This window comes from Hoplias malabaricus, chromosome 3 (assembly GCF_029633855.1).
Source record: "Hoplias malabaricus isolate fHopMal1 chromosome 3, fHopMal1.hap1, whole genome shotgun sequence".
Taxonomy (NCBI): domain Eukaryota; kingdom Metazoa; phylum Chordata; class Actinopteri; order Characiformes; family Erythrinidae; genus Hoplias; species Hoplias malabaricus.
The window spans coordinates 60734447-60761408 of record NC_089802.1 but is presented as its reverse complement, the minus strand read 5'-3'; the positions used below and the strand labels follow the sequence as shown (position 1 = coordinate 60761408).

Here is a 26962-nt window from a genome sequence, read left to right as displayed (position 1 = left end):
GGAATCAATGGGTGCAAGGCAGGAACACACCCTGGAGTTGGCGCCAGTCCTTCACAGGGCGACACACACTCATATTCACTCACATACTCATACCTATGGACACTTTTGAGTTACCAATCCACCTACCAACGTGTGTTTTTGGAGCGTGGGAAGATATATATATATACACACACACACACTGATACATGCAAATTATTTTTGTTTTTTAAATGAAATTTTCTGAATTGTTGTGCTTTTCTTTCCAAGGTCTCCTTCACAGACATCAGCTTGTCCAGTCAGGATAAGGAGGGGGCCACTGCGTTGCACTTTGCTGCCAGCGGGGGGCATCATCGCATACTGGACATTCTGCTTCAAATGGGGTCAAAGGTTATTAAAGACTACTGGGGTGGCACTCCTTTACATGATGCAGCTGAGAATGGAGAGATTGAAGTAAGGACACTCAAGCTGCATGGTTAGAAATCTGACAGCCTTTGAAATTTTAAAACAGAAATCTGCTTATTTAAGCACCCTGTACTGAAAAAGAGTCTAAATGCTACAATGTAGCATTTGAGGCTAACAATGTATCTATCAGTCTCAAATACATATGGCCTATACATGGAAATATATCACTTATCATTTCATTTTCAAAATAGTTCAATAAATGTGTTGCCCTGCGATGGACTGGAGCCCTGTCCACAGTGTTTTCCTGCCTTGTACTCAAAGGTTCCTGGTAGACTGTGGATGCACTCTGACCCAGATTAAGCATTTATAGAATTTGAATGAACTGATGTGTTGTCACAAGTATGAATATATCTTCCTAATGTTTGACCATATGTTCCACATTTTACACCACAATAGCTTTTTTTAAACAATGCATTGTGTGTGTTGTACAAGCAGTTAGAGAAAGAGAATTGGAAAATGGTTATGTTACAAAAATAAATAAATAAATAAGTCATTGCAGTTGTTGTAACTACAATTAAGGGAAAACAATTGATCTGCATCATTATTTTAACTGAAATTTCACATGTTAAAATAAATAATTTTTCTCAGTGTTGCAGGGTCCTACTCAGTCATGATATCAGCCCCTCAGAGAGGGATGTGGATGGCTTCACTGCGGCTGACCTAGCAGAGTATAATGGTCACTATGAATGTGCCACATATCTGCACATGGTGGAAAAAGAGGTAAGGTCTGTTTGTTATTCTTCTGGTAGTTCAGAGCAGCTTTTATGAATTTACCTTGGTTTGCTTGTTTGGTGTTGTCAGGTTCCTAGTGCAAAAAAATGAGGGGAAACTTCACTTGAGTACCATTATTTGTGCAGCCAGAAAACTAGGTTTATTACCATTCTTGCCAGTGAGTAATGCTCTGGCCCATTCTGTGGCACTGGCCCATTCTGAAGTCACGCTGAGTATTTAAATCTCTTCTTTGTAAACCCTGTTACTCAGTTAGGTGACAAAAGTTTGCTTTGATTGGTCAAATTCCATTCATCAGTGTTTTTTGTCAAGAATATTCTTCTCTCTTTTTGCTGTGCTGCTTTAAATCATGGCTTTTTTTTCTGTTCTATTATGCATCCAGTTCTTACAGTCTCTGCGATACCTGTTACAGCCACAGGAAACCAGGATTTGTGTTTTATTTTTGAGAAGGTTAATCTTGTAAACACATGTGTGTACAGTAAAATTATATCCTGTGAATTTTCCAGTGCTTGGAGAAGAGACCATGTATGTTGCCAAATTGTGATGTTCTTCAAACTGGCCGTCTAAACTTAACAGCACCCTCACCAAACAATAGATGATATGGATTGTCCCACCCACATAATCTTAACAAAGCTGTGTTTGTTCTGTCTGTCAACGCTTATATGAATCTTTAAAACATTTAAATGAATGCCGTTTTTTTTACCTAAAACAAATATTGCACCAGTCAAATATAAATTAATCTGTAGTGCTTACAGTCCTGATGAATTATGTTAATTGAAAGAAAACATGGCCCTAACATCAGTTTGTCAATTGAAACAATTCTAAAACCCTGTAGGCTGTGTCAAAACATTTATTACAAGCATAAACAAAATAGGAATGTTATTAAAGGATATACAGGTAGAATAAGTAAGGTGTCAAACCATCAGATTAAAGTGGCTAAGGAGATGCAGTCATGGAGTCCGGATGACTGGATGTAATATTTAGTGATGATTCACAGATCTGCAAGAAACATATAAAGATTTCTGCCTGAAGAAAATTATCAAATTTCCCCAATTATTTACATCACACATTCACATGTCAGGTCAAGTTCCAGAGGAGATGGCAGCCATCACCTCAACAGTCAGTACACAGGTGTGCACTAAAATTTTGGTTTTCAGATTTGGTCCGTGGCAAGAAACAAAGTAGTCATTGTGATATATTTTTGCTGTTGACCATGCCATAATTTTTCCACAATAGAGACTGATTCCATAAAATATTTACTCTACTTGATCTGATTAAAAAATTGTTAATAAGTTAAATTATTTATTTACATTTTCACAAAACAAGAGTATTTAACGAAAAAGTGCCATATCTGTGATTTATTTATTCATTTAATACAAAGTAAAAAATCTCTGTTAACATCATTAAAAGTACGGCGATTCCATAGTTTATACCAGGGTATGCACTCATTATCTGAATCAATTATGAGATATTATATTACTTGTTTGCATTTGTTGTGGCATGTCTTTAGTGCACATTTGTAAGTTATTATAGGCTCATAGATATGATATGATATTCTTAACTAGCTTTAAATTTGATGGCAGCTTTACTTTGCAGAGGAATTACCAGTTAATTTAATCAGCCCTTAGCTGTATATTAGTACATAATCAGATCACAACAAGTGTTCTTTGCTTAAAACAGCACTCTGACTGTACAGGTCATGATCTCACACATTTCAACAAAAAGTCAAACAGCATTTAATGGCAGCAGAAAGAGGCAGTGCTCACCCCAGGTTATATTCCTCCCATGTGGATCGGGTTCTCTTCACATACAGCCTGCACGGAAATCATAAGCTGAATATCCAGTTACTCTGACATTGCGACCCAAGGCTGCCCACTCACTCACTCTGCCTGTTTTGACTGACACCTCGGCTCCCGCAGAGAGCTTGTCTGAAAGTGGAGGCAGATTGCAGGATGTGCGCATGCTGTCCGGTGCCTCTTTTCTAATGCAGATCCAAATGATCTCAGTGGCCTCAAAGCCTCTGAGGGTACTTCAGAAGAAGGCCTTTTGTTTTCTGTGGTAAGCAAGATGTTCCTCAATTTGAGTCATGAATTTTTAAGATGTGATTGGGGTAATGGAGTTGGGCACGGCACACCCACTGAACCAAGTAGGAATAAGACATGGAGGCCACATATGGAGTAGTGAGCTGAAGGATAAGTCCACAGGGTATTCTGCAGGTGTAGACTCATATGCTTTCATTTATTGTATCTAAATCTGCACTTTCCATTTTTTTTAGCTGCCCTTTCTGTGTGTCAAAATAAGTCCATATGCAGCACATTTAGAAGAATTATCTCAGGACAGAGAGTATTCCTAATTGTTTCTACTGTCCAATATTATAAAACTTTGAAGTATTTTTTTAATTAGATAATAGATTAGATGTGCCCCAGCGAAACCTTAAGGTGCCGAAGGAACTCATTACTATGTAATTCAGAATTAGTGTTTTATACAAATTTTATGGCCACTGAATATTATACACTGTCAACAAGACATAAATTGATTTTATGATATAAAACGGTGTATTCATGTCAGGTCCGGGTTGACTGAGGGAGGCAGACGCAAATGCTATAACACAGCAGTTTTATTCAGAATACAGACAAAGAACAGAGACAACAGATTCTTTAACAGAGATTCTACAATAAAGACCTAGACATGGATATTTACATGGAGAGATCTAGACTGAGAGACAGGTACAGAGAGTTCTTATACTAGAGAGACAGATACAAAGAAACCTGGACTAGAGAGACAAATGCAAAGAAAATGCAAAGGGATAGGGAAACTTAAATACAGATAGATACTTATGCAGGGTAGCTGAGACAGAGATACTTATATTGAAGAGAGAGGGAATTACTAACTGATTAAGAAGATAGGGAAATACTAACCTTAGAGAAAGAAAGAGGGAAGTAATAACAGACTAGGAAGAGAAGCAAATTAAGGAACAGAGGAGACAGACAGAGAGCATGAAACGAATGTCCAACAAACAGGCACAGAGACAAGGGAACTTAAATGCACACCAAAGACAAGGAACATCTGGGACAGATAACGAAAGGTAGGATTACAAAGGAGGCACAACGAGAGGTTGGAGCTTAGGCGGGATAAGGGCGGAGAGAGGAACAATAACAAACAGAGCCATGTGCTAGAGCACATGGTTGGGAAAACAGACATGACAGGACCAGGGTGTGACAGATGACAAGGGGGCAGGGCTACAAAGGAGGCACCATGAGGATGGAGCTAAAGCAGAGACGAGGGAGACAGGAACAAAAACAAAACAAAGAGCCATGTGCTTCTATGCACATGACAAGCAAAGGAAACATTGACAGCAATTAATGACAATTCGTTTATCAACTGTAAAACTATGAGTATTTATTTACACATCTTAACATGTATGTTGAATGCAAGCCATTTCCAAATAATGGAGTGTGGAGTTGGAAGGTGGAAAAGCCAGTCAAAATCAGTTAGAGTACGATCAGTCTAGAGTACGATCAGCTGTAATGTTGTTATTGCAAGCCCTGGCTTTGATTTTTACAGAAGTGAAACAGAATTAAAAATAAACTTTATTCCTTTATTATTATGCTTTTGTTGTAAACCCACTGTGGCTCCATGCATATTCATCATTGTATTTAATCTGTGTAATATGAAATCAATTTATACATTTTGACCACACTCATTTCTTACTTTATAGATTGACAACACAGATATCTAATTGTGTATATATACACACAATAATCCTGGAATTATTGGCCAGTTTCTGACCACAGAATCTGTTTTGATATTATTTGGATGGTACATTATTGTCAAAGCAGTGAAAATGATATGGTAGTGGGATGGTACTGTTTGTTTGCAGACTATTAATGAAGCACTAGAGCATGACATACACTAATTGTAAATTACCAGATTGACTACTGCACTAGAGCTAAGCAATATTTGAAAAGCGTTAAACACATTTTTTTATTAAAACATTGTGATCATCGTTAATATTGACCCCACTGCAGTTTTTGTTTCCCACGTCTGTTCATATTCACATTTTTCCCAACTGAATATATACATCTTACAGCTCCCATTCAGTGGTCTCACTGAAGAATTCATGGTGGCACGCACAAGAGAGGTCCTTCAGTACAGGGACTCTTGGACCAGAACGTGTGAGAACAGGGAGGAAGTTGAGAGTGGAGAGAGCAGTGGGGGTGGCAGAGTTGGTGGGGGCGTTTGCCACAGGAAGAGCTGCCCTGGGCTTTAACCCAAAGACCTAAGTGGGCAAGGCCCAAGGGGAAAAAGAGACACCAGCTAATCCAGGAAGATGTCCGAGCAGGCGTGGAGGAAAAGTGAGTGAACAGAACAATGGGGCTCAGGGAGCAGAGGGCATGGTCAAATTGGGAGAGGATCCTATAGTGCAAAGTCACCTGGACAAACATCATGCAGGCAGACTTCCATCGTGTCCGTATCCTCGTCCAGGCTGTATATGATGCCTTACCAAGCCCAGCCAGACCTCCATGTATAGGACTAGAGGGAGACACCAGCATGCCAGCTATGCTCTGGAAGGGGATACCTACAATACCTGCTGAGTAGCTGTTCAAAGGCCCGTGCAGACGGTCACTACCAATGGCGCCATGACCAGGTGCTGAAGGCAGTGGCTGAAAACATGCAATGCCATCAACCCTGGCAAACACCATCTTGCCCCAAAGACAAGAATCGCCTTTGCCAAAGCTGGAGAGGAATGCTGTCGACAGCTAAGATTAAGGTCAGATCTCCTCCACACTGCCTCTGACTTGCAGTTGCCAGCTGACTTGGGGAAGCAGCTGAAGTTTCCCCAGCATATTGCTATAATATCACTCCAGCCAGACATAATCATCATCTCTGAGGTAACAAAACAGATGATTTTGCTCAAACTCACAGTGCACTGAGAAAAGAGAATGGAAGAGGCAAATGAAAGAAAACGCGCAAAGTAGCAGGAGCTGTCAGAGAAGTGCCAGGAAGGGGGCTGGAAGACTCACTATGAGCCAATAGAGGTGGGATGTAGAGGTTTTGTAGGCCAATCACTTTGCAAAGTCCTCAACCAACTGGGCCTAACAGGAGAGGCTAAGAAGAGGGCCATTCAATCTGGGAAACAAGCTGGGGTCTGATGCATTCAGAAGATGCATCTTGCACACATTTGCATTTGTTTTATCACCAAAATCTGGATTTATTTTCCGACATGCTAGGTCTTCTTGGACAGGGAAAAAATGTGTAAGAATAATTTTCACTCTTCACAAATCATGTCTTATGAATAAACAATCAATCAAAAGAGGCAAAATAAATCAGTCAAAATAAATCCAATTTCTATTTATTCTTTCATTCATTCATTGTCTGTAACCCCTTATTCAGTTCAGGGTCTTGGAGGGTCCAGAGGTTACCTTGAATCACTGGACACAAGGCAGGAACACACACTGGATATGGCACCAGTCCATCACAGGGCACCACACTGGTGGTCAAAAGTTTTGAGATACCACCATATACATTTGTTGGTGACTTTACGCACTATGCACTTCGACACTTGTGGTGCTTTTCCAACTCATGGGTCTGGCTCTACACGACTCGACACGGCTCGGCTTGCTTAAAGCTTGTCGCTTTTCCACTGGCAGGGCTCCCCTCGCGATACAGAGCCGGTGACGTCGCAACACCCCATCTCTAACAGGAATCGCTGGCTTTGAAAACTGCAACAATAGTGACGGTACAGTTAGGCACTGTTTACTCATCGTGTATTTGCGTGTTGTTTTAGTTTTTTGGACTGAACACGGCTCCACTCCCCAGTTCTCATAGATCAGTGGGATGGGGTGGGGTGGATAATTTGTGCTGGATTTGAATGAGCTCTGTATTTCGTGGTGATTGACATGTCTCTCTGGCTAATCAGCACTTTGCAGGGTTTACACGTCATACCTACTTGGCACGGTTGGAACCTGGAGTGATCTGGGACTGAAAACTTATCTAGTTCCAGGGGCCAGGCACCATATATGGCCAGTGGAAAAGCAAAAGAGTCGAGTAAAGTCATGTAGGTTCTATGCAGTGGAAAAGCACCATAGGTGACCCCTCTCAGTAACTTTACGTGGTCTACCACCTTGTAGCTGAGTTGCTGTAGTTCCTAAATGCTTTCGTCTTTCTATAATACCACTCAGTTGATCGAGGAATATTTAGGAATGAAGATGATTCATTAAATGACTTGTGGTGGTGGCTCTTTTAGAGTAACCAGTTCTTTCCTAAATGTAAAGGCAGCCTGCATTGGCAGGAACTTCAATTTATTGACATGTGGAAATGGGACTCAATAAAATACAGAATTAAATGATTAAAGGCCTTGTCGTGATACTTTTGTTGGGGGCATAGGACATGATAAAAAATGTCCTTTGCATACCCACAACCCCACACAGTCCTTTATAGACCAAGGAGATGATTACAGTACTGTGTCGAGTTGCTAAAGTTGCGTAACGTCCAGTTGCAACTTCTGCTTGCTGCATATTATTTGTTTCAGTGGAGAGCTTCACGGGATTATGTACTGCTTGACTGCAGTGAAATCTCGCTGTACATGTGGCAAAAATATTTCAAATAAATTCTGTGTGAATGGGCATGACTAATTCAATGCATGCTGGATAGACAGATATATACACTGATTAGCAAAAACATTAAAACTCCAGTTTCTACACTCATTTTCCATTTTATCTTTACTTGCTATGGAAGAGCATTTGTAGATGAACATTTACAATATGAAATTTAAATTATTGGGAGCGGCACGGTGGTGCAGCAGGTACGCAGCTCCAGGTACTTGGAGGTTGTGGGTTCTAACGGCGTGTCAGGAGTTTGGTGTGTTCTATTTCATGCCTCCTGTCCAAAAACACTCGTTGGTAGGTGGACTGGCGACTCAAAAGTGTCTTTCTAAGTAAGTATCGGTGTCAGCAAGTACAAATATATACATACTTGTACTCGTACTCAGTTGGAAAACATGGTATTTATGCATCCCTACTATCCACTCATTGTCCAGTCTATTAGGACACACCTGCCTCACTGATCCACCTTGTACAAAGTCAACTTTGTACACAACTGTGTTGCTGCACAGTTTGTGTTATGGCGCTTTTTCACTGCATGGAACATACACAACTCTGCTTGACTCGGCTCGGCTCTTGCTTTTCCACTGGCCAAATCTGATACCTGGGGTCTTATTTGTAAAGGGTGCATACGCACAAAAATGGGTCTGAAACATGCGTACGTAATATCTCATGCAGAAACTGTGATTTATAAAGAAATACTTTTCGTACTAATGAATGTATATTTAAGCAAGATTTGACCCATGTGTAGCAATAAGACTTTGTGCACAGGGGAGATGTTCTAGTGGAAAAGTCACTAAAAGTGGATCTAAAAGCGATTTGAGCCAAGCCTAGCCAATTGCATGCAGTAGAAAAACACAATTAGTTATCCTCTAGTGCATATGGGACTATTCTCAAGTGCTTTAAAAACACAGAGAGCATGGCTTACTGCAGCACTGAGAATGATCCACCACCCAAATCATATCTGGTCTCTGGGGGTCCTTTAGGGACCATTAATTAATAAGAAACACTGGGGCTGAAAAAAGGTGTATTGAGCAACACATTGCCTGCTGTCTGTAGAAAACGTCCACACACACACACATATACATATATATATATATATATATATATATATATATATATATATATATAGTCAGTGGACTTGATAAAATGGCTGATTGGTTTATGCTAACGTTATTGTTTGCCATTAATGTATAGTTTCCATTCAGAAACTTTTACAGTTTCATGTTAAAATTTAGTGTGTTTATTATGGTTTTCCAATGCTATTATTTTTAGTTTTTTGCTTATTATCTAATAAGCAACATATCTTTCAAATATTCATTCATCATTTGTATGACCACACCATATTTATTGCTCATTATGTAAAGCCTTGATCCTCCATAATAACTAGTGCACTCTGTTCATTAGAATGACAACTGAATAAGTGAAGAGTCTGGCACACAACCTGATGATGTGAGGGGCTGAGGTGCCAGAAATAAACTGACCTGTCTTAACAATAGGGAACTAATTAATGTTGCTAGAATTGAGAGGCATCTGATGCTGCTGTTTGCACTCTTTACACTCTGAGGGTGTTTGGTTACCTTCTCTCTGCTGGCCTGGTTCAGGTAGAGCTGGTTATGGGATCCACAGGGCTCGGTTTCAGGGTTTTCACCGTTCTAATGCTTGGAAGTGGAAATGTGATCCATCCAGGAGAAGGGTTAGAGAGAAGGATGTTTGTTGACCTCAAACGTGCATCTGATTTTTCTCGTGAGGATTTTTGGTCCCACTTTCTTTGTCTTTTCTTGACACTGTACTCAATGATTATTGTAATTATAATATGTGTATTATGTAATTTAATCATTTTCTCTTGAGATCGTTTATCTGTTCATTATTTATTTTCTCTCAGAGTGAAAGTGCTTCAAGCTGTTCTTGGGCTTTTTTTTTTACTTTCCCTGCACATTCTTTTACTTTCCACTGTTGTAGCAGGTTAGATTTTTTCTATACTGTGCAAAAACAATAAATATAACTCATCTTTCTGGCAGTATAGGGTAGGGATGGGTGGTATCCACATTTTTCATACCATCACACTATCTCTAAATTTTAGCACAGTATAGAGTATTACTAGGGGGAGGGTCTTACTTTTACACCAATTCTTCAACGAATGTTAAACTCTCTAACAACCCTGTGCAGCTGCTATTGGTCATTACTTTTGCTAATTTACTTTTACCAGTAAAAAAAAAATCATATTGTGTGAAATATTTTAAATCCTTTGTTATTATCTTCTTCATCCTTATGCTTGTAAAGCGCTAATATATAAAATAATACCATACAAATTACTTTAGTACTTTTCCAAACTTTGAGTTATTTCATTAAGATGGCATGATATTGTTTTTTTTTTTAAATATATATTTAGGTTGAATGGTGGCTCTGGTCGTATACACTATAACATAAGTTCATTGTCATCACCTCAGCATTAATTTGTATTCCAAAGTTTTTGCTTTAATGCAGATGGCCAATGAAAATGCAGATTTTCACTCCAAATAAGGAGACCACACCTGATTCCACTCATTTGATTAGTCAGTCTCCAACTTTAAACAACAGATCTCTTGCTGAAACGAAAACCTGCAGCCACACCAGCAAAGTTTGGACACCCCTACTTTAACGAGAGGAATCTTTAACGAAAGAATGACTCTTGATTACAGCCAGCTTACCTTGTCTGTCACAGTCCTTCAGGTGAAATGTAAACAAATCCTGCATCCAGCCACAGAATTCAGGGGATTTATATATTCGAGAGTAAACACACTTAACCCTTACACAAAATGGGTGGTAATATCCAAGTACGAGGTTGGAGGCAGCAATGCGGTTTCAGGACTCCAAATTTATGGTCTGGTTATACGGAGCAATATTATTATAAAAATAAATAAAGTCAGAAATGTATCCAAGTAGCAGTCCCCGGTATCCTTGCTGGGTTTATCTTTGTGTGGAGTCCTCTCACTTTGCTCATACTTCTCCAGTTTTAGTGCTCTTACTGCTGCCTTAGTATAAATATAATGTATGTTCTTCACTGTTTTCATTGTGACTATACTGCCATAATGGTGTGCTGGTGACATCACGGGCAAAAGTGATGTTACTGACAAAGACCAATTCTGACTGAAAGTTGAGCTGACACATACTGATGATAAAAACTTGTCCTGGACTAACAGAAAGTAATAAATGACAGGCTCCGCCATGTTTGGAAGCATAGGTGGCCTAACTAGGCTTAGATATGTGAGCTGACATTCTAAACATCACAGCACAGGGCGTGTTCCATCTAACAGAAGCTGAAATGATAAAGCTTCTTATATGTGAACACAAAGTAATGTGAAAGGGCTTCTGTTTGTTTTGTCTGTTTTCAGGCTTGTTTCGTCTTCCTTTTACCTTTAACTCAGAGCTAAATTCGCAACTATGATGGGCTGCTGTGCTTGTGTTTTTTTTTTTCTTTACCTGTTTTCAGAGCACAACAACACAAGCAGGTGAGCTCCCACAGCTCCCACTCCCTCAGGCTCTCTTAAATGAACATGAATGACCTAATTTGGCATGGGGCGGTTCATTAAGGACATTTTATTTTAATCTCTGTAGAGCCTGGACAAGGGTGGAGTGGATCATTGTGTTTATCCATAGCCACGTTTATCCAAAAAAGAATCTGAATATCAAAAAAACGTATATCTATTCAACAAACAAATATCTGACTAGCCAAATAGTCGGGGCCAGCCCTCATATAAACTGTATATATGTATATAACTTATTTTTATACAGTGTTGTTACTGTATATATTGGTTTGAGCCGTAGACCAGGATTAAGCACCATTAAAGACCTGAGTACTGGATGATTTTTTTGTTTCAAGGCAAAGCTCAACTAGGACTAGTTTTAATCCTTGTCCTGGAAGCAGACCTATGGGCAGTTGTTTTTGTATGTGGTTTAAGCCTGGTTTTGAACACATTTGCAGTGCCAGAGGTATAATACTAGCCAAAACCTAATCAGCCACACATTGCACAAAACTGTTATTGGTTTACCTACTTTTTGCTTGTCTGAAAAAAAAGAAAAACGAGATTTAATTATGTACATCCCTCTCGTGTCACAGATTTGTAAGTTGCCATGCAGCTCCTAGGGCTTTTGTTCCACCTTAATGTGGTTGGGTCAGGCCTTCTCATTTCCTCATGGTGCCTGTAATGGATTGTTTGGGCCGTTGGCCAGAGAGTTGCGTGCTAGGCATTTCCTCATGTTTTGGTTTCATCCCAAAGAGGTCACCCTCCCTCAGTGCAGTTCGCTGCTCCAAGCGCAAGAGCCTTTTTCCCTGAGACAGCTGCAATCAAACAAGCAGAGCATAGGTTTATTTTACAGTATGAATCTGTGCCTCCCCCCTAGTCCCACTCAGGGGCTGAAGAGGACAGCTGCCTTAAATGTGTCTTTTGGGTACCCATATTAAATCTTTATATTATCCAAAGGTCCTGTGGCAGCACCTATCATTGTCATGAAAGCTGAATTATGCTGGGAAATGGAACTGATGTTTTCGTATTGTGCTTCTGTTATAGTCCATTGTGAGAACTCAACCACTAGAGGGCAATAAGGACACTTTTATGAGTTTAAACATACTCCTAATTATTGAAGAAGAGTCTTCAAGCATGTTTCTCATCAGGCCTGCAGTCATATTACAAGAATGTTCAGATTGTTTCAACCTTAGTGCTGTGAACTTGGCACTAAATGGTGTTTACCACACAGTTAAGTGTGTCAAAAATTCTTCCAGGAACATGCGTGTTCTAGTGCAAGGCCCATGAATTTCAGGAAATGTGACTTGAAAAGCACTCTTGGGATTAAGTGCTGCACTAGAGAATGTGTCACAGCAGATCCTGTGACTGGTTCTGTAGTTTATTTGGAATAGTGAGGTGGGCTACAAGAGATAAACAGAAGCATGTTTTAATTTCTCAAATATACCAGATGCAACAGCTCAATTAAGTGAATATGTGAGAGAAAAACTTAGAATTCCTTAGAATTCCAGTGTCCACAACATCAGTGAGTGATGGCCTGTGATGGACTGATGCTTGGTCCAGACTTTATTCCTGCCCTGAGGCCAATGACTCCAAGTAGGCTCCTGATGCAGTGTGCCCCTGATTAGAATGAAGCAGTTATAATGCACACTTCAGACACTAAACCTGTCTTGACTCATTGGGTCAAGTGGAAAGTGAAGTAAATCTGATATTTGCCAAGACCAAGTTGATCCGTAGCCTGTACTAGATTCAGAATGCAGTTCTAAAATATATAAAATAAATATATTTACACATTTTTCAATGATATATTGAGAGAGATTCTCTTATTTGTTCGAACAGGAGAAAAATCACCGTTTATCACAGTTTTGAATTTCCTTAACCCAGCGGAATTACTTTTATTACTTTGACACAGTTGACTTTAGGGAAATGCTTGTTTTCCATGTATTGCCCTTTGGCATCTGGCATCTGTGTCTGATCCTAAATTGTCAAGTCATACACAGAGTAAGTTCAGTGTTGAGTTTGGATGCAACACCATATAAAATTGGCAGCGTTGGATGAGTTGATTGGCCCAAGAATTTTGTCATCTGTTTTTTCAGGCAGTAATGGCTAATAGTGAGGTTGTCTCAAAAATTCGAACATACTGAGTCCTTCCAGCCTAAACTCTCAGGATCCTTGCACCATTGATTACTGATTATTTCCATTAATAAAGATTTGCAGAAGCCCCTGACACGTTAGCTGTGTGGTTGGAATTGTGCCAAGGAGTGGAGAAAAGCAGCTGAGAGAGGAGATACAGTGTCGCTTCTCTTCAGCTGATTTTTTTTCCCCCTTCCGCTGCTACCTTTCCATAGTGCTACCGTTTGTTTGCATGTGACTATTGGCTTAATCCTCCATTAGTGTCATGGCTGGCCATCCAATCCATGTGTAAATTATTGAGGGCATTGCCCAATCAGAGTTTATTGTTTATTGGTTGCGCTGCCAGCACACCAGTGGTTGTGATGCTGCTGAGAGTGTCAAACGCTCGCTGGGCTTGTTCTGCAGATTGTGTGTCGGTGAGTCGTCAGCCATACACTGTGTGGATAACCCTCAAGTGGACAAGTGAACAAGTTTTGTAAGTAGCAGAGTTTCCTATCACATAATGCTTTAATTCAACTAATCAAATATTTGTTTGTACACATCCATACAGACCCAGCATGGTTTAAATGTTGGAAACATTTGTTTTATTAGTGACAGCTGCACAGTGTTGATTGAAATATTATGAACTGCATGTTATTAATTAATAAATATATAATAATAATAATGTACTGAACTATTTCTATCCATAATTTGCTATGAATTGTCATAGGATTTATAAGGATTGAATATAACTTGACAATTATGGATGGTAGTTTCTAAGTTAGCTTTCACAACTTCATCAGGAAGAGATTTCATAGCTTCACAAGAACCTAGGAATATTAGCATCATACTGATTTTTTTTAGGAAGATAGATAGATAGACAGATACCATTTTATTTTCCATGACATTTACATAAAATGGAAGTTTGTCTTTGGAAGTGTGGCACTCAAACACATACAGCTGCAAAAATATACAACAAGTACATAAAAACACTTAGATCAGTAGTGAATATAGACTATGTAGAGGAATTATTTATTATGGTCACAGCAGAGGGTACTAATGGTTTTTTATACACATTTTTACTGTCTAGTGGAACCTTAAGTCTCCTGCCTGATGGCAGAAAATGGAATAATAAAGCAAGTGGGTGGGACTGATCATTGTAGACCTAACCTGCCTTTTTAGTTGTGGATTGGGTGCACTCCTAAAAAATAAAGGGGCTACAAAAAGTTCTCTGAGCAATGCCGTAGAAGAACCACTTTTGGTCCCATAAAGAACGTTTAAATGACTAAAGAACCTTTGGCTTGAGTGATGATTTTTTAAAAAACCTTTAAAAGTTTCATCACACACACACACATCTATTAAACAAACAAGCTTGTTTATGGAGCCCATTCTAGAAGTTATTTTTAAGGGTGTATATACATTTTGTAATGATAATTGTCTGTCTCCAGTAATCTTACTGGCCTGATTAACCACCAGGGCCAACTGAGACGCTCCTATACCAAGACACCATGTTGAAGCTGAGAACACTCTAAATAAATGTAACCCATGATTTTTATTTATATTTAATATTAATATTTGTTTGCAGTTTCTAATTTATAATATTTTATTGTAATTCTCATTTTACTTCACATTTATAATATTGTTAAGACAAACCAGCTAAAATATAAAATAAAATTCTTCTTAAATTCTAGGTTCTTCTTTTTTTAGCTTGTGAAATAGTGGTAGGTTCTAGAAGTTAAATAAACAGAAAGCATGTTAGTCATAGCTGTGATTAAAGAGCGTACTAGTGTTACTGTAACTGAAGCTCATGTCAATGCAACCTTCTGGCTTTTCTTATTCGGAAACTCTGCATATGAACATTTTGATTGTGTGTGTGTGTGTGTGTCTGTGTGTCTTTTAAAGAGAAAAAAGCCAGAAAGAATAAAGATACATGCCAGTCCACAAACTGTTATAATACAGACTGTGTAAAAGAAATGCAGGAATGTTTTAAGTGATGATATGGAAAGAATGTGTATATGCTGTCTACACACCTCATCGAGTAGGTCTGTTTTTAGCATGGGTTTTATGAGATCAGTGTGGAGCATGTGTTTATAGAATGAGGATTTAGATTAGCCACTCCACAGCATTTCCACTCATCCCTCTTAAATTTAAACACTTTGAGATGCACCAGTTCCTTGTGACCTGAGGTGGAAAGGAAATTTAAGCTGCTATATATTGGTTAAATGTTAACAAAAGTGGGTGGTCTTAAGACTTTTTTTTTTTTATGTTGGTTTTATATACATTATGTGTGAAGACAGGCAAACAATTCATAGATATAGTTTGGATTATAAGCTTCATGATTATGTACTTATTTATATATAATTAAATAGCAAGATTTACATTTTACATTTATACTGTGTATGGCGCAAAAAAAAATTCTAACGCAATCTTTCTATATAAACAAGGTTAAACACAAGAATAAACTATCAGATTAAAATCTCAATGACATACGTCCCTTGTACTTCCAAAAACATGTGGCATCCAATGAAATCCTTCTCCACTTTTGATGCTGATGGGCTATGAGTAAACACCTGCAGACATTTCTGAAATTCATTTTGTACAATAAAAATAAGTTATAACACTGAGTTAAGTGACCTGATTTGGGTTGGTTTCTGTGGAGGTTCTGACCTCTCCAATGTAACAGAATGCTGTCTTTAATGATCCCACTGTAAGCATCTATCCATTGAGGCCACATGTGGAATACATGGTGGTTTTACTCAAGGGTTTCACTGCATCCTTTAGTTTAATCTCCTCTTATCAAGGCCTGTGTGGCCTGCGAGGTGCAGAGAGAATGGGACGGCTGTAGGGTTCTAGCATCCACTGCTCTAACTGCAGAGAAGCGAGGTTTGCCTAATAAGAACCAAATGCTCTGCGCTGTCCACTGGCTTTGATTAAAGCCTCTCACAGGAGCAGATGATGGTGAGCGGGGAGGTTGAACTGTTGTGAAAAGGTTACGGAAGGAAGGGATGAGATTCTTATTTCTGTTTCTCTAAAACCTGCCGTACCCATGTTTCCCTCCTCCCGTTTATCTATTTATGAATTGCACAACTTCTGGGAAGTTTCTCCTTGGCTGTGTCAGAGTGTATTTCGTGCTGTTTGGACATCAAAGTGCTGTGTGAGAGGAAACGAGAGGGACCACCACGCCGAGATGAGGAACAACAGCATACTACTGCGTATCAGCAGTGCCTTTGATGTTGCAAGTGTGTGTATGTGTGTTGTTGCGTTGTGTAGCGAGTGCTTGGAGAAGCACATTTGATATGCATTCTGCATGGACTCCATTAGGATATTGCGGGTTCATTAAGGCTGATTTAAGTGGTTCCATGCTGTGCACTCTGCCATTTGCCTTCAGTGCAGTGATTTTAACCCCTCAACTCAGGTCCTTTGTACTGTAATCATCAGCTTGTCTCATACTGTTTACATAATGTGCAAAGGACAGTGTGTTGACCACTATTACTCAAGCCCTTGATCTCAAAACGGGTATATCACAGTACTCATTAGTGCACAATATGGGCAGAAATACAATGTTTGATTAAGTTGCTGGATATATGAGATGCAACTAAATCTCCCTTCACAAGTTCTGGCTTTGATTTTTTTGCTTAGTAGTTCAATAGAAAACCAACTCCCATTCTTCCATTTCCAGCACTTTGCTAATTTGCTAATGGAATAACAATGGTTCACTGTTAGTTCAAATTTATATATATTATTTACTTTAACTTACATTAAAAATTAAGCTTTTAATTTTTTCTTCATATTCAGATTATATTACAACACTTGGTTTTCTTAAGGTAATGTAACATACTTAGTATATAACATGCAATGTGGTGATGTGCTTGAGAAGCACATGGCTGTTTTGTTTTGACCTGGTCTCTCCCTTAGTTCCGCCCTAGCCCCACTTTGTATCAGTGTCTCCACCTGTGTCTCCTTTGTTGCCCTGCTTTCTCTTTTTCCTTCCCAGGTGTTTCTTTTATGTGCTCTTGTATTTAAGCCCCCTTGTTTCAGTGTTTCTTCGGTGGACAATACCTCGCTGTGCTGGTCTGGTCTCCACGTACCTCTCTGGTCTGCTTGTACCTCTTTTTATCTCTGGTCTGCTTGCACCTCTCTGGTCTGTTTGTGCCTCTTTGTACCTCTCTGGTCTGCTTGCACCTCTCTGGTCTGCTTGCACCTCTCTGGTCTGCTTGTAGCTCTCTGTTCTTGGGTATGTCTGTTCATGTCTGTGGTCTTGTTCTTCTGTTTAGTCCGTGTTTCCTAGTTCTTAGTAGTCTCAGTGTATTCTGCTCTAATTGTTTCTGTCCCAGTCCCAAGGTATTTGTATATATTCTGATTGTTTAGCCCTTGTGACCTGGTTCAGTGTTTAGCTCCCTTGGTCTGTGTTTAGTTTCTTAGTCCTGTGTTTATCCCCATTCTCTGTATTACCTCTAGTTTTGTTTGTCTTAGTATTAATCTAGTCTTGACTGTTGATTTTTGTCATGCGTTTCAGTTAGTCTTCCTTGGTTCTTTGGTTTTCTTTTGTTTCAGTAAACTCTGTTATTGCATTTGCGTCTGCCTCCGTCAGTCCACCCACCGTTACAAATGTATCATTTAAGTTAATATACACAACTACAGGTTTATTCAATTATGAACCTTTTGATGGGGAAAGATTGTGAGGGCTTTATATGTGGGATGCATATTTGTCTCATAGGATTTAGGAAGTTAAATGCTACTTTATTTATCTATTTTTTTTTACTATTATTGTTTCCATATAAGCAAAAGAAAAGAAAAAAAAGCATTAAGGCTTACTTCAGTCAAAGTATTTATATTTCCAGTCATTACAGCGCTATGGTTCTCATCCAGAGACTGCTACATATGAAAAGTTTTGTTTGTTGGCGGACATGTATGTATTTGTAAGTGTTTGAGATACAGGAATATAAAAACAATATAGTCTTTCATTTCTCTATATTGCGTATATAGTGCACTCATGATAGCAGAGAGTATGTAGGAAGGTCTGTGGAGTGATTTGTTTTTGATTCTGAAAATGTGAAAATATTTTTAAGTCTATAGTACTAGTGGTGTAGATAACTAATCAACCTGAATTTGTATTGTATGTTACATTGTTAATAAATGTGCTGCAAATTCCTTGTCCCCCATCCCAAACTTTGTCCCTTGCTATGACTGAGTGAAAATGATCAGATATGCATAATGGCATGAAAGGAAAATACTTTCCATTAAGCATTGTGTTTAAGGCAGGTTAAACCGCTATTCGGACGGGATTACATCGGGAGTAATGTGATTTTCCCACAAGACGTTTATGGTGGATTTGCATAAGAAATCGCGGTGAAAATAACAGATGGGAGGGGCTACTCGATCCACACACTGCTGCCACACAATGTGGATCATACACAGCAGAGCAACTGGAGTTTTTACTGTCAGAACTGTTCTAAGATCAGCCCCCCACCAAAAGAATGAGGCCTTAATGACTAACGGGCGAGAAGGTGGCAAACAACTTTACTAATCCCTCACACAGTTATTATAACCAATATTATAGACCGTTTAATGGTAAAGACACACGTTCATAACACGTATGGAGGCTACTAGTGTGGACAAAACATACCCGAATATTGTTTTGTGGATTTGAGCGAGGTGCGTCGTTCAGTCGCTGATGTATATTTCATCACTAAACGCCTTCAGCTCCTCCGCTCTCGAGGAAACCCGCGATAACTTATTTTCTCCGGGATATGACGCGGTAATACCCCACATTTAAATTCGGACGAGATTAATGTAATCTGGGGTCATTATTCACTGCTCGTTTATCTCCACAGTAGATAAAAGGTTCAGGAATCTTTCCTGAAACGGGAGAGCACACTCCGGAAAAATGACTGAAATGGTCTATTCGGACATGATTACTACTGAGATACTCAGGTAATTATTAATTTACCCCCACGTCCACAGGTCAAACTAATCCCGTTCGAATAGGATTTAAGGTGATAAACCTGCTTTAACCCTGGCTGTGTCTTTGGGGTTGTCATGCAGTTTAGATGGTCATTTTCTCAAAATCGTTCCGGTGGTTACATAAACTGCACATTTACAGAAATTATACTAAAATATACACAAACGAATTAAGTACACAAAAGAATATTTTTTCCCTGTGTTTGTAATTATATTAGTTGTTTATGTCACTTTGGATTTTGTTAAAAATGTTATTAAAAGATGTATTGTCTTATCTGTAGCCACATATTGCTGGTCAGCGTCTGAAGGAAAGCTGCCCTTTAGAAGAGGAGCTAAGAGAGAGGCCAGTGCTGTCGTGGCAGCCCAGCCCAGGGGATTACTACAGACACATCAGTGAAACACATCGAGACATGGACAGCCTTAAGGTTAACCCCATTAACACTTCATAACTCTGTCATTAGGACAAGTACACGTGGCAGTATGGGTCTTGGAGCTTTGAGTGGGAAGAATACACTAATGCGCAGAAGCAGTGACTAGAGTGTACATAGTCAGAAGTTGTGTTACTGTTCACAGATACTTCATATCCAGTTCAAACTATGGCATACAAACCTGCATTCTATGAAACAGTAATAGTGAAGGACAAATTTAATCCTTGTATTCCCAGAACCAGCACTGGCCAATGAATCATTAAATTGAAGAAGTATAATCACTATGATTATGATTCTGGGAAAGGGGGCAAATTGGCCACCCACCAGTTAGAGAATAAGTCAAACCTGACTGTCATTAAAATGTAGTGGTACCACTTATAAATTTGGAAAGCCAGTAAAATCTCAGTCTCAAATGATTTCAATTCTTCCTCTTTTATAAAAAGCTTCTCTTATGCTGGTCCAATAATAATTATGCTTTTGAGACATGTATATTATTTCTAATTAGTTTTTTTTTAACATGCAGCCTCCTCACAAATTCTGAACAATCCAAAAATAAATTTCAGGCTGTGTGTGTGTGTTGTAACTTCACTAGTCCAAAGAGGTTGGCACATTTTGCAAAAGACCAATGAATAGAGAATGTAATAACGTGCAAGCCCTATATTTAATTTAAAAGTGTACAAATACAATATTTCTAATGTTAAAACAGATACATTTTATTGATTTATTTATCTATCTTTAAAAAAAAATATTCATATATGACTCTTTTAAATTAACACCAGCAGCATATTCTGAAAAAATGGGACGTGGGGCATGTTTACCACTACTCTGTAAGCATCTGGTTAGGAGAATGATTGCTGTAGTTTTGAAAATGAAATTCAATATTGCTTGATGTCAGATTTTTGCTGCTCAGTATTTTGGGGTCTCCTTTGGACTCTTTTTCATCACAGGTCTGCACCTTCAGACAGAAATCTCTTACAGAGCCGTTGTGTTATAATTTGGGTAAAAGATAATCTGGCATATGGCCTGACCTGAAAAATCTGGATGAGATAATGTGTTGCTCTGTAACTTCTATATATCTTTTAGCATTAATGGTGCCTTTTAAGATGAGCACAGCAAATATGTAATGTGAAACATTGCATCCCCTTACCATCACAAATGAGGGCTTTCAAACTGTGCACTGATAACAAGCCTGATAGTCCTCCTTATACATGGGAACATAGTGTCACTAATGGAATCGTCAAAAAATCTGCACCATTTTTCTCTCATTTTATTGCTCTTTATATAGCACCAGATCTATGAAGCAAATATCATGCTAATAAACACTAGGCATTGATACAACAAAATCTTTATTGTGGTCTTGTAGAATTAGCAGCCTGTTTTAGATCACATGAACTGAGGTAGAATATAAGCAAATATGAGCAAAATTCCAATGCTACAGGCACACATTTTTCCAATTCCCCTATAACACACATACACATGGATGCCGTAGTTTACGTTTCAGATTTCTGTTTCTTCTGTTATTTATGCTTGTCAATCTTAAACTTTTCAAACTAAAGATAGGTTTATAAGTAGAAACAGTATATGAGCATAGTCTAGCATCACAATGCCTACATCATGAGTGTGAAGGGAAGATTGAGTTTACAGAGATAATTGAATAAAATACACTACTTGTCCATTTTTTTTTAAATTTAGTTTGTCATTATTGCTAATTTTCTATTTGTTTTATACCAACCTAATGTTGTTTTTGCATTACTTCTCTTTTTTGTTTCTATCTAGCACCCAGAGACTGAAGATACACCCCAAGCTCATTACCCCACTCCACCCCCTGCTCCCCCACTTCCCTCTTCATTTACCTCACCTTCTTCATCTTCTGTTTCTCATGAGAAAACTATGGCCAGCAGTGTCCAGCATGTCCACATGGCCACCACGGGTGAGAGAGACTCAGGTGGGCTGTTTTTGCCCCATGCACTGTACAGCAGACTCTTTGTTTCTGACGGTCTCTTATGGGAACTGACGTCATTACTGACTCATCTTCCCTTAATTTCACTTAATGACTTAATTCCACCGTAGTGAGTAATGCTAATCAGCCTGTGTAAATATGATCAGAACATGAATGGAAACATATGAGGGGAATAAATAATGTTCATGTCATTGCAGTGGTGAAGAGCCTGAGCTCCAGCAATCCTGTGAGCAAACCTGTGCCAGAGAAAGGAAAAAAGCTGCTGGGAGAAATGAAACTGGGAGACATGAAATCAATAACTTCTCTCAAGAACTCTAAATTGACAGAAAACTTTGCTCCCTCTGTACGTAAATTCAAGTTTTATGCATACATATCTGTGTTTATACATTCACTGTCCATTCTCTAAGCCCCACTGACCATATAGAAGCACTTTGTAGTTCTGCAATTACAGACTGTAGGCACAGCTGTGTTGTGATTGATCTACTCATACAAAGGCAACATACACTAAAACACCACCAACATGTCAGTTTCACTGCAGTGCTTTGAATGATCTACAACTCAAATCCAACCTGCTCTGTTGTTGTCCTGTGGGGATCCTAAACATTGAAAAACAAGGGTGAAAATGGGCAATATATGCAGAGCAACAGATGGACAGCAGTCTGTATTTGTAGAACTATAAAGTGCTCCTGTAAGGTCAGTGGAGTTGAGTGAATGGGCAGTGATTGTAGAAACAAGGATGTGGTCATAAATTATGACCAGGATGTGGTTGATCAGTGTATACACACACACACACAGAAATTTGTTTGGTACCCTTCTATGAAAAAAAGTTATCCCAGAAATAACTTGAAACTGAAAGTCATCAATGATCAATTACTAAAATAAATGGCATTTGTCATTGTTTATTACATAGTTATAAAACCACTGAAAACAGCATGGACAAAAATTATGGGACTTTTCACCCTATTTTTTTGCAAAACCTGAAGCTCAGAATTAGACTTCTGCACCTGTCGTAAAGTAATTTATTCCACACTTCCTCAGCAAACAGTTGTAGTTGTCTCAGGTTTGAGGGGTGTCTTCTCCAGACGCATATTTCAGTTTACTACAAATATGCTTACTATAGCTGTTTGATAAGGGCCATTTTTGAAAAGTGTATTGTTTTGTTCTTAGCTATTCTTGAGTGCTTTTAGCTATGTGTTTTGGTCATTATCTAGTTGGAGGATCAATAACCTGTGACTGAGACAGGGATTTGTGAAACTTGGCAATATGTTTTGGTCCAGAATGCCTTGATAGTCATGAGATTACAATGTGCCCTGCACAGATTAAAGGCACCCTATGCCAGACATAGCAAAAACCAAACATAACCAAGCCTTCTCCAAGTTTTCTTTCCTTTGAAAGCTTAATTTTTCCATATGGAACATAATGTTCATGTGACTTGCTAAAAAGCCCTAGTTTTGTCTCATCTGTCCAAAGAACATACCCCCTGAAGCATCGTGGCTTGTCAGTATACACTTTAGCATATTCCTGTGTAATTTCTTTTTTGTTTTTCCTTCCTATAACATTTCCATTTCTTGGTTATTTAGTTTCTGTTTATTTACATTATTAAAATTTCTATATACTGTATTTATTTTAGAATCTCTTTGTAGAATAAGATGGTGGTGTTGCCCACAGAGGAGGCAAACCTCTCTGATATTGACTACCTGGTGCCTACTCATGACGAGAAGGGCAGGCCTATTGCTGAATGGAAAAGACAAGTGATGGTGCGGCAGCTGCAGACTAGGCTGCTGGATGAGGAGGCTCAGAGAAGGAAGGTAAACATGTTTATGAGTTTGTGTGTGTCTGTCAACTGTAAACATTGTCCATATCCTAAATGTTTGATAACAGACATCTTGTATCATTGAGATTTGCTATTGCATTTGATTTGGTTCCATTAGGCGAATGGGAATAGATATGCAAAGATGGACAGCTGGAGGTACTCCCAAGCCCACAATGCCATTCTGGGTCCATTTGGAGAACTACTGACTGAAGACGACCTCATCTACCTAGAGAAGCAGATCAAAAGTGTCTCCATGCAGAAAAACTGTGAGGGCTATGAGATGGAGCTGGCTCGTCTGGCTGAGGAACTCCGGAATATACTTCCCGCTCCAATAGTCAACATCACGGTCAATACTCAGTACAGGAACCCTGAAACTCAAATTCCCTTACCTGTGTGGTGTAATCGAATATCAGGGATTGTGAAGAGTATGTCGCTACTTATGAGTAACCTGACAGACCACCCCTACAGCAAAATGCCCAACACTGAGCTTGTGAGTGTTTTCTCTCAAAGCTTTGAGAGGCAGAACTCCAGTGGCCGGAGAGAGAAAATCGAAAGTGAGATACATGAGTTTGGCGTATCCGTGCGCAATCTGAAGTCCAACTTTGAGAATCAAGATGTTCCTGCCACTGAGGATTCAGAGAGTACAGAGCTGTCGGTGCAAGAGGAACAGCCAGCTGAGAAAGACACAAGAGAAACCCCAGAGATTCATGATCCAGTAATAGATGTGCTTAAGGAAGATTATGTTGTTGGCTATGATGAAGCCAATGATGTTATAGAGACCACAAGCCTGCGCAAGGAACGTATTGTGGTCCTGTTTCTTGGTCACTGGAAAAAGTCTGCATATGCGGTTACTGTCAAAAATGCCCAGCGAAAGCACAGCATGGATAGCAATGAGATGGTTGAGAGAAGCAAGTTTCAGCGCAAAGCCAGCTTGGATATCTCTCCGAAAAAGATGATGGAGAATGGTTCCTTGGGACAATTCTTCAAGCAGAGGAGCACCATCAACAAGATGATTGGCAACTGGAGGAGCATGATATCCATTGTTCCGTCACGGCAGATTCGGCGACTCAATCGGCAGCAGGCCCTCTACTCTCCGGAGCAGTTCTTGCCCCGCGTGGATGGGGCACCTGTTGACTATGATACCCTGACCTTGGACCTTTTCATGCTGGGTTACTTTCACATCCTTGAGCTGGACCTTTCGGCAGATGAAAGGAAGATGAGGCACCTGCTTTGCTTTGAGGTGTTTGACCATGTGGGTCGTTTTAGCTGGGAGACGGTGCGGGATTTTCACAAGGCTGTCATACAAGACATCGAGGCTGGGAACAGGGAATGGAAGGATGGCTTTGAGGATATCAAGATTAAGTTCTTTGGTGAGGCATCCAGCCAGCCAGAGGTGGGAGATCTGGAAAGAAGCCCACCAGTAGAAATGAGGCCAGTGCCCAAAGTCATTATTCAGACTCCAACTCCAGATGAGGGTGATATCCTCACAAGAAGTCCAGACATTACCAGTCTGAGCAATGATGAGATCTGCAAATACATTGACAGGAGTTTTGCCTTCTGGAAAGAAAAAGAGGCAGAGATTTTTGACTTTGAGTGATGCGGGCAGCTAGGCTTATAAACTTATTTTTGATATATTTGTGTACAATATTTAATGAACGAAATTTGTTTGTCTGAAGACTAATGTACATGTATGCCTTGTATACCATATGTCAGATTCTTTGTTTGATTAGGTTTAGAGTCCTTTTTTAGCAACAATATGGAATTACATTAACTTTATTTATGGTGTTTTCTCGCTGGGAAGTATGGTAAAGCACACTATGGATACACATACTTTTCCCATTACACAACAACGCTGTGAAGGTACGGAGAGAGTTTGCTTTAGCTGTGATCATATGATTTCTCACAAATATTCTTGCAAAGTTTTTATAGTAAAGACAGCCATGACAAATGGAGGTGCTTTAAGATCTGATTTACCTTTTATTTTCAATGCCCCTTGTAAGCAATACTGCTGTATTGCATTCAGTGATCTGCTTAACAAGCCTTTTTAATCAGTTCTCCATAGGGTTTATCTAAGTATCAGTGTCCACATCATTACAGGAAACTGAAGCGCTGTAACTGTTCCAATGAGCTCTTGAGTTGGCAGTGGCTCCTGATTCTAATGATTAAATTAATTAATCATCTGTTTTGTGTGTGTGTGAATGAATGAGTGTGTGTGTGTGTGTGTGTGTATGTGTGTGTGTGTGTGTGTGTGTGTGTCTGAGAGAGAGAGAGAGAGAGAGAGAGAGCAAGAGAATGTATGTGTGTGTGTATGAGAGAGAGAGAGAGCAAGAGAATGTGTGTGAGAGATAGAGAGAGAGAGAGAATGTGTGTGAGAGAGAGAGAATGTGTGTTTCTTTAAGAGCAGGTGGGAGCTGAGCCACTGAGACTGTAGTGTTTGCAGCCTGAATATAGGCCCTCACTGCTGAGTGAGCTAAAAATAGTAATGTGAAAGACAAGCTTGCTGTCCCTATGACTTGGCAAAAGCATTTTGTGTCCCGGTTTCAACAAGCAACAACAAGAGTCTTGAGTTTTAAGTTATACTGAATGATGCCTGATTTCAACTTTTATTTGTACAACAGGTAAGGTACCATTTTATTTAAATAAGAGACTATACAATATAAAATTTGGTCAAAATGTGAATGTATATTAAAATGTGTGCTTTGTATCTCTTTGTTGTAGTCACTAGCTGCTATCGAGTAAACAAAAATACTGCTATAAACAACCATATGTTGATGTAACTGTCACATAATAACTGATATTGTTACGTTTTATACATTTCATATATACATTATATTTATACATTACATACATATATATAAGGAAACTGGTTGGCTTGTCTAAATCTAAATAACCCCCATCAACTCATTGTGTTTTGTACGAATCAGTGATAAAATTCAAAACGTCAAAAAATAAGATTCACTTTATCAGTCAGGAAATGTTTGAATTTTAATTTATTTATATACAGTACTGTGCAGAGATCGTAGGCACCTAAGATAATTATATATATTTAAACTAATGCCCTCTCAGTAAGCGTGGTGACTGTATAAATTTATATATAATCACAGTGAATACAAAAAAATTAATAATTTAAAACAATTTGAAATAAAAGATCATTTTCTTTTCTATAAAGTAGTAGGTGTGAGTGAGTTTGAAGAACAATGTTTTGTTCATATTCTCCTTGATTGCATGAATTATTTAAAATAATTATTTATTAACCGCTAAAACTAGGTGATGGATCTCAATATGGACTGCCACGAGGAGAGATTTGGAAAAAGTTAAAGCAACACATTCACACAGAATATCACACTCACTGGAATAATGTTATTTGGGTTTATTCTAATGCTGGGTGTTATTTGTTGTTTGTTCATTTGTTT

General features: G+C 38.9%; 1 protein-coding gene across 1 annotated transcript in view; it reads left to right on the top strand.

Moving 5' to 3' along the window:
* LOC136692768 (espin-like protein) overlaps positions 1-25678 on the top strand; it is a 39058-nt gene extending 13380 nt beyond the window's left edge. Inside the window, exons 4-10 of the mRNA XM_066666439.1 lie at positions 247-429; positions 1030-1161; positions 19630-19773; positions 21553-21706; positions 21934-22079; positions 23380-23544; positions 23668-25678. Of these exons, the coding sequence (XP_066522536.1) occupies positions 247-429; positions 1030-1161; positions 19630-19773; positions 21553-21706; positions 21934-22079; positions 23380-23544; positions 23668-25146 (2403 nt within the window). The 3' untranslated portion in view covers positions 25147-25678. The remainder of the gene's footprint in view (positions 1-246; positions 430-1029; positions 1162-19629; positions 19774-21552; positions 21707-21933; positions 22080-23379; positions 23545-23667) is intronic.
* Positions 25679-26962: the final 1284 nt, after the last annotated feature.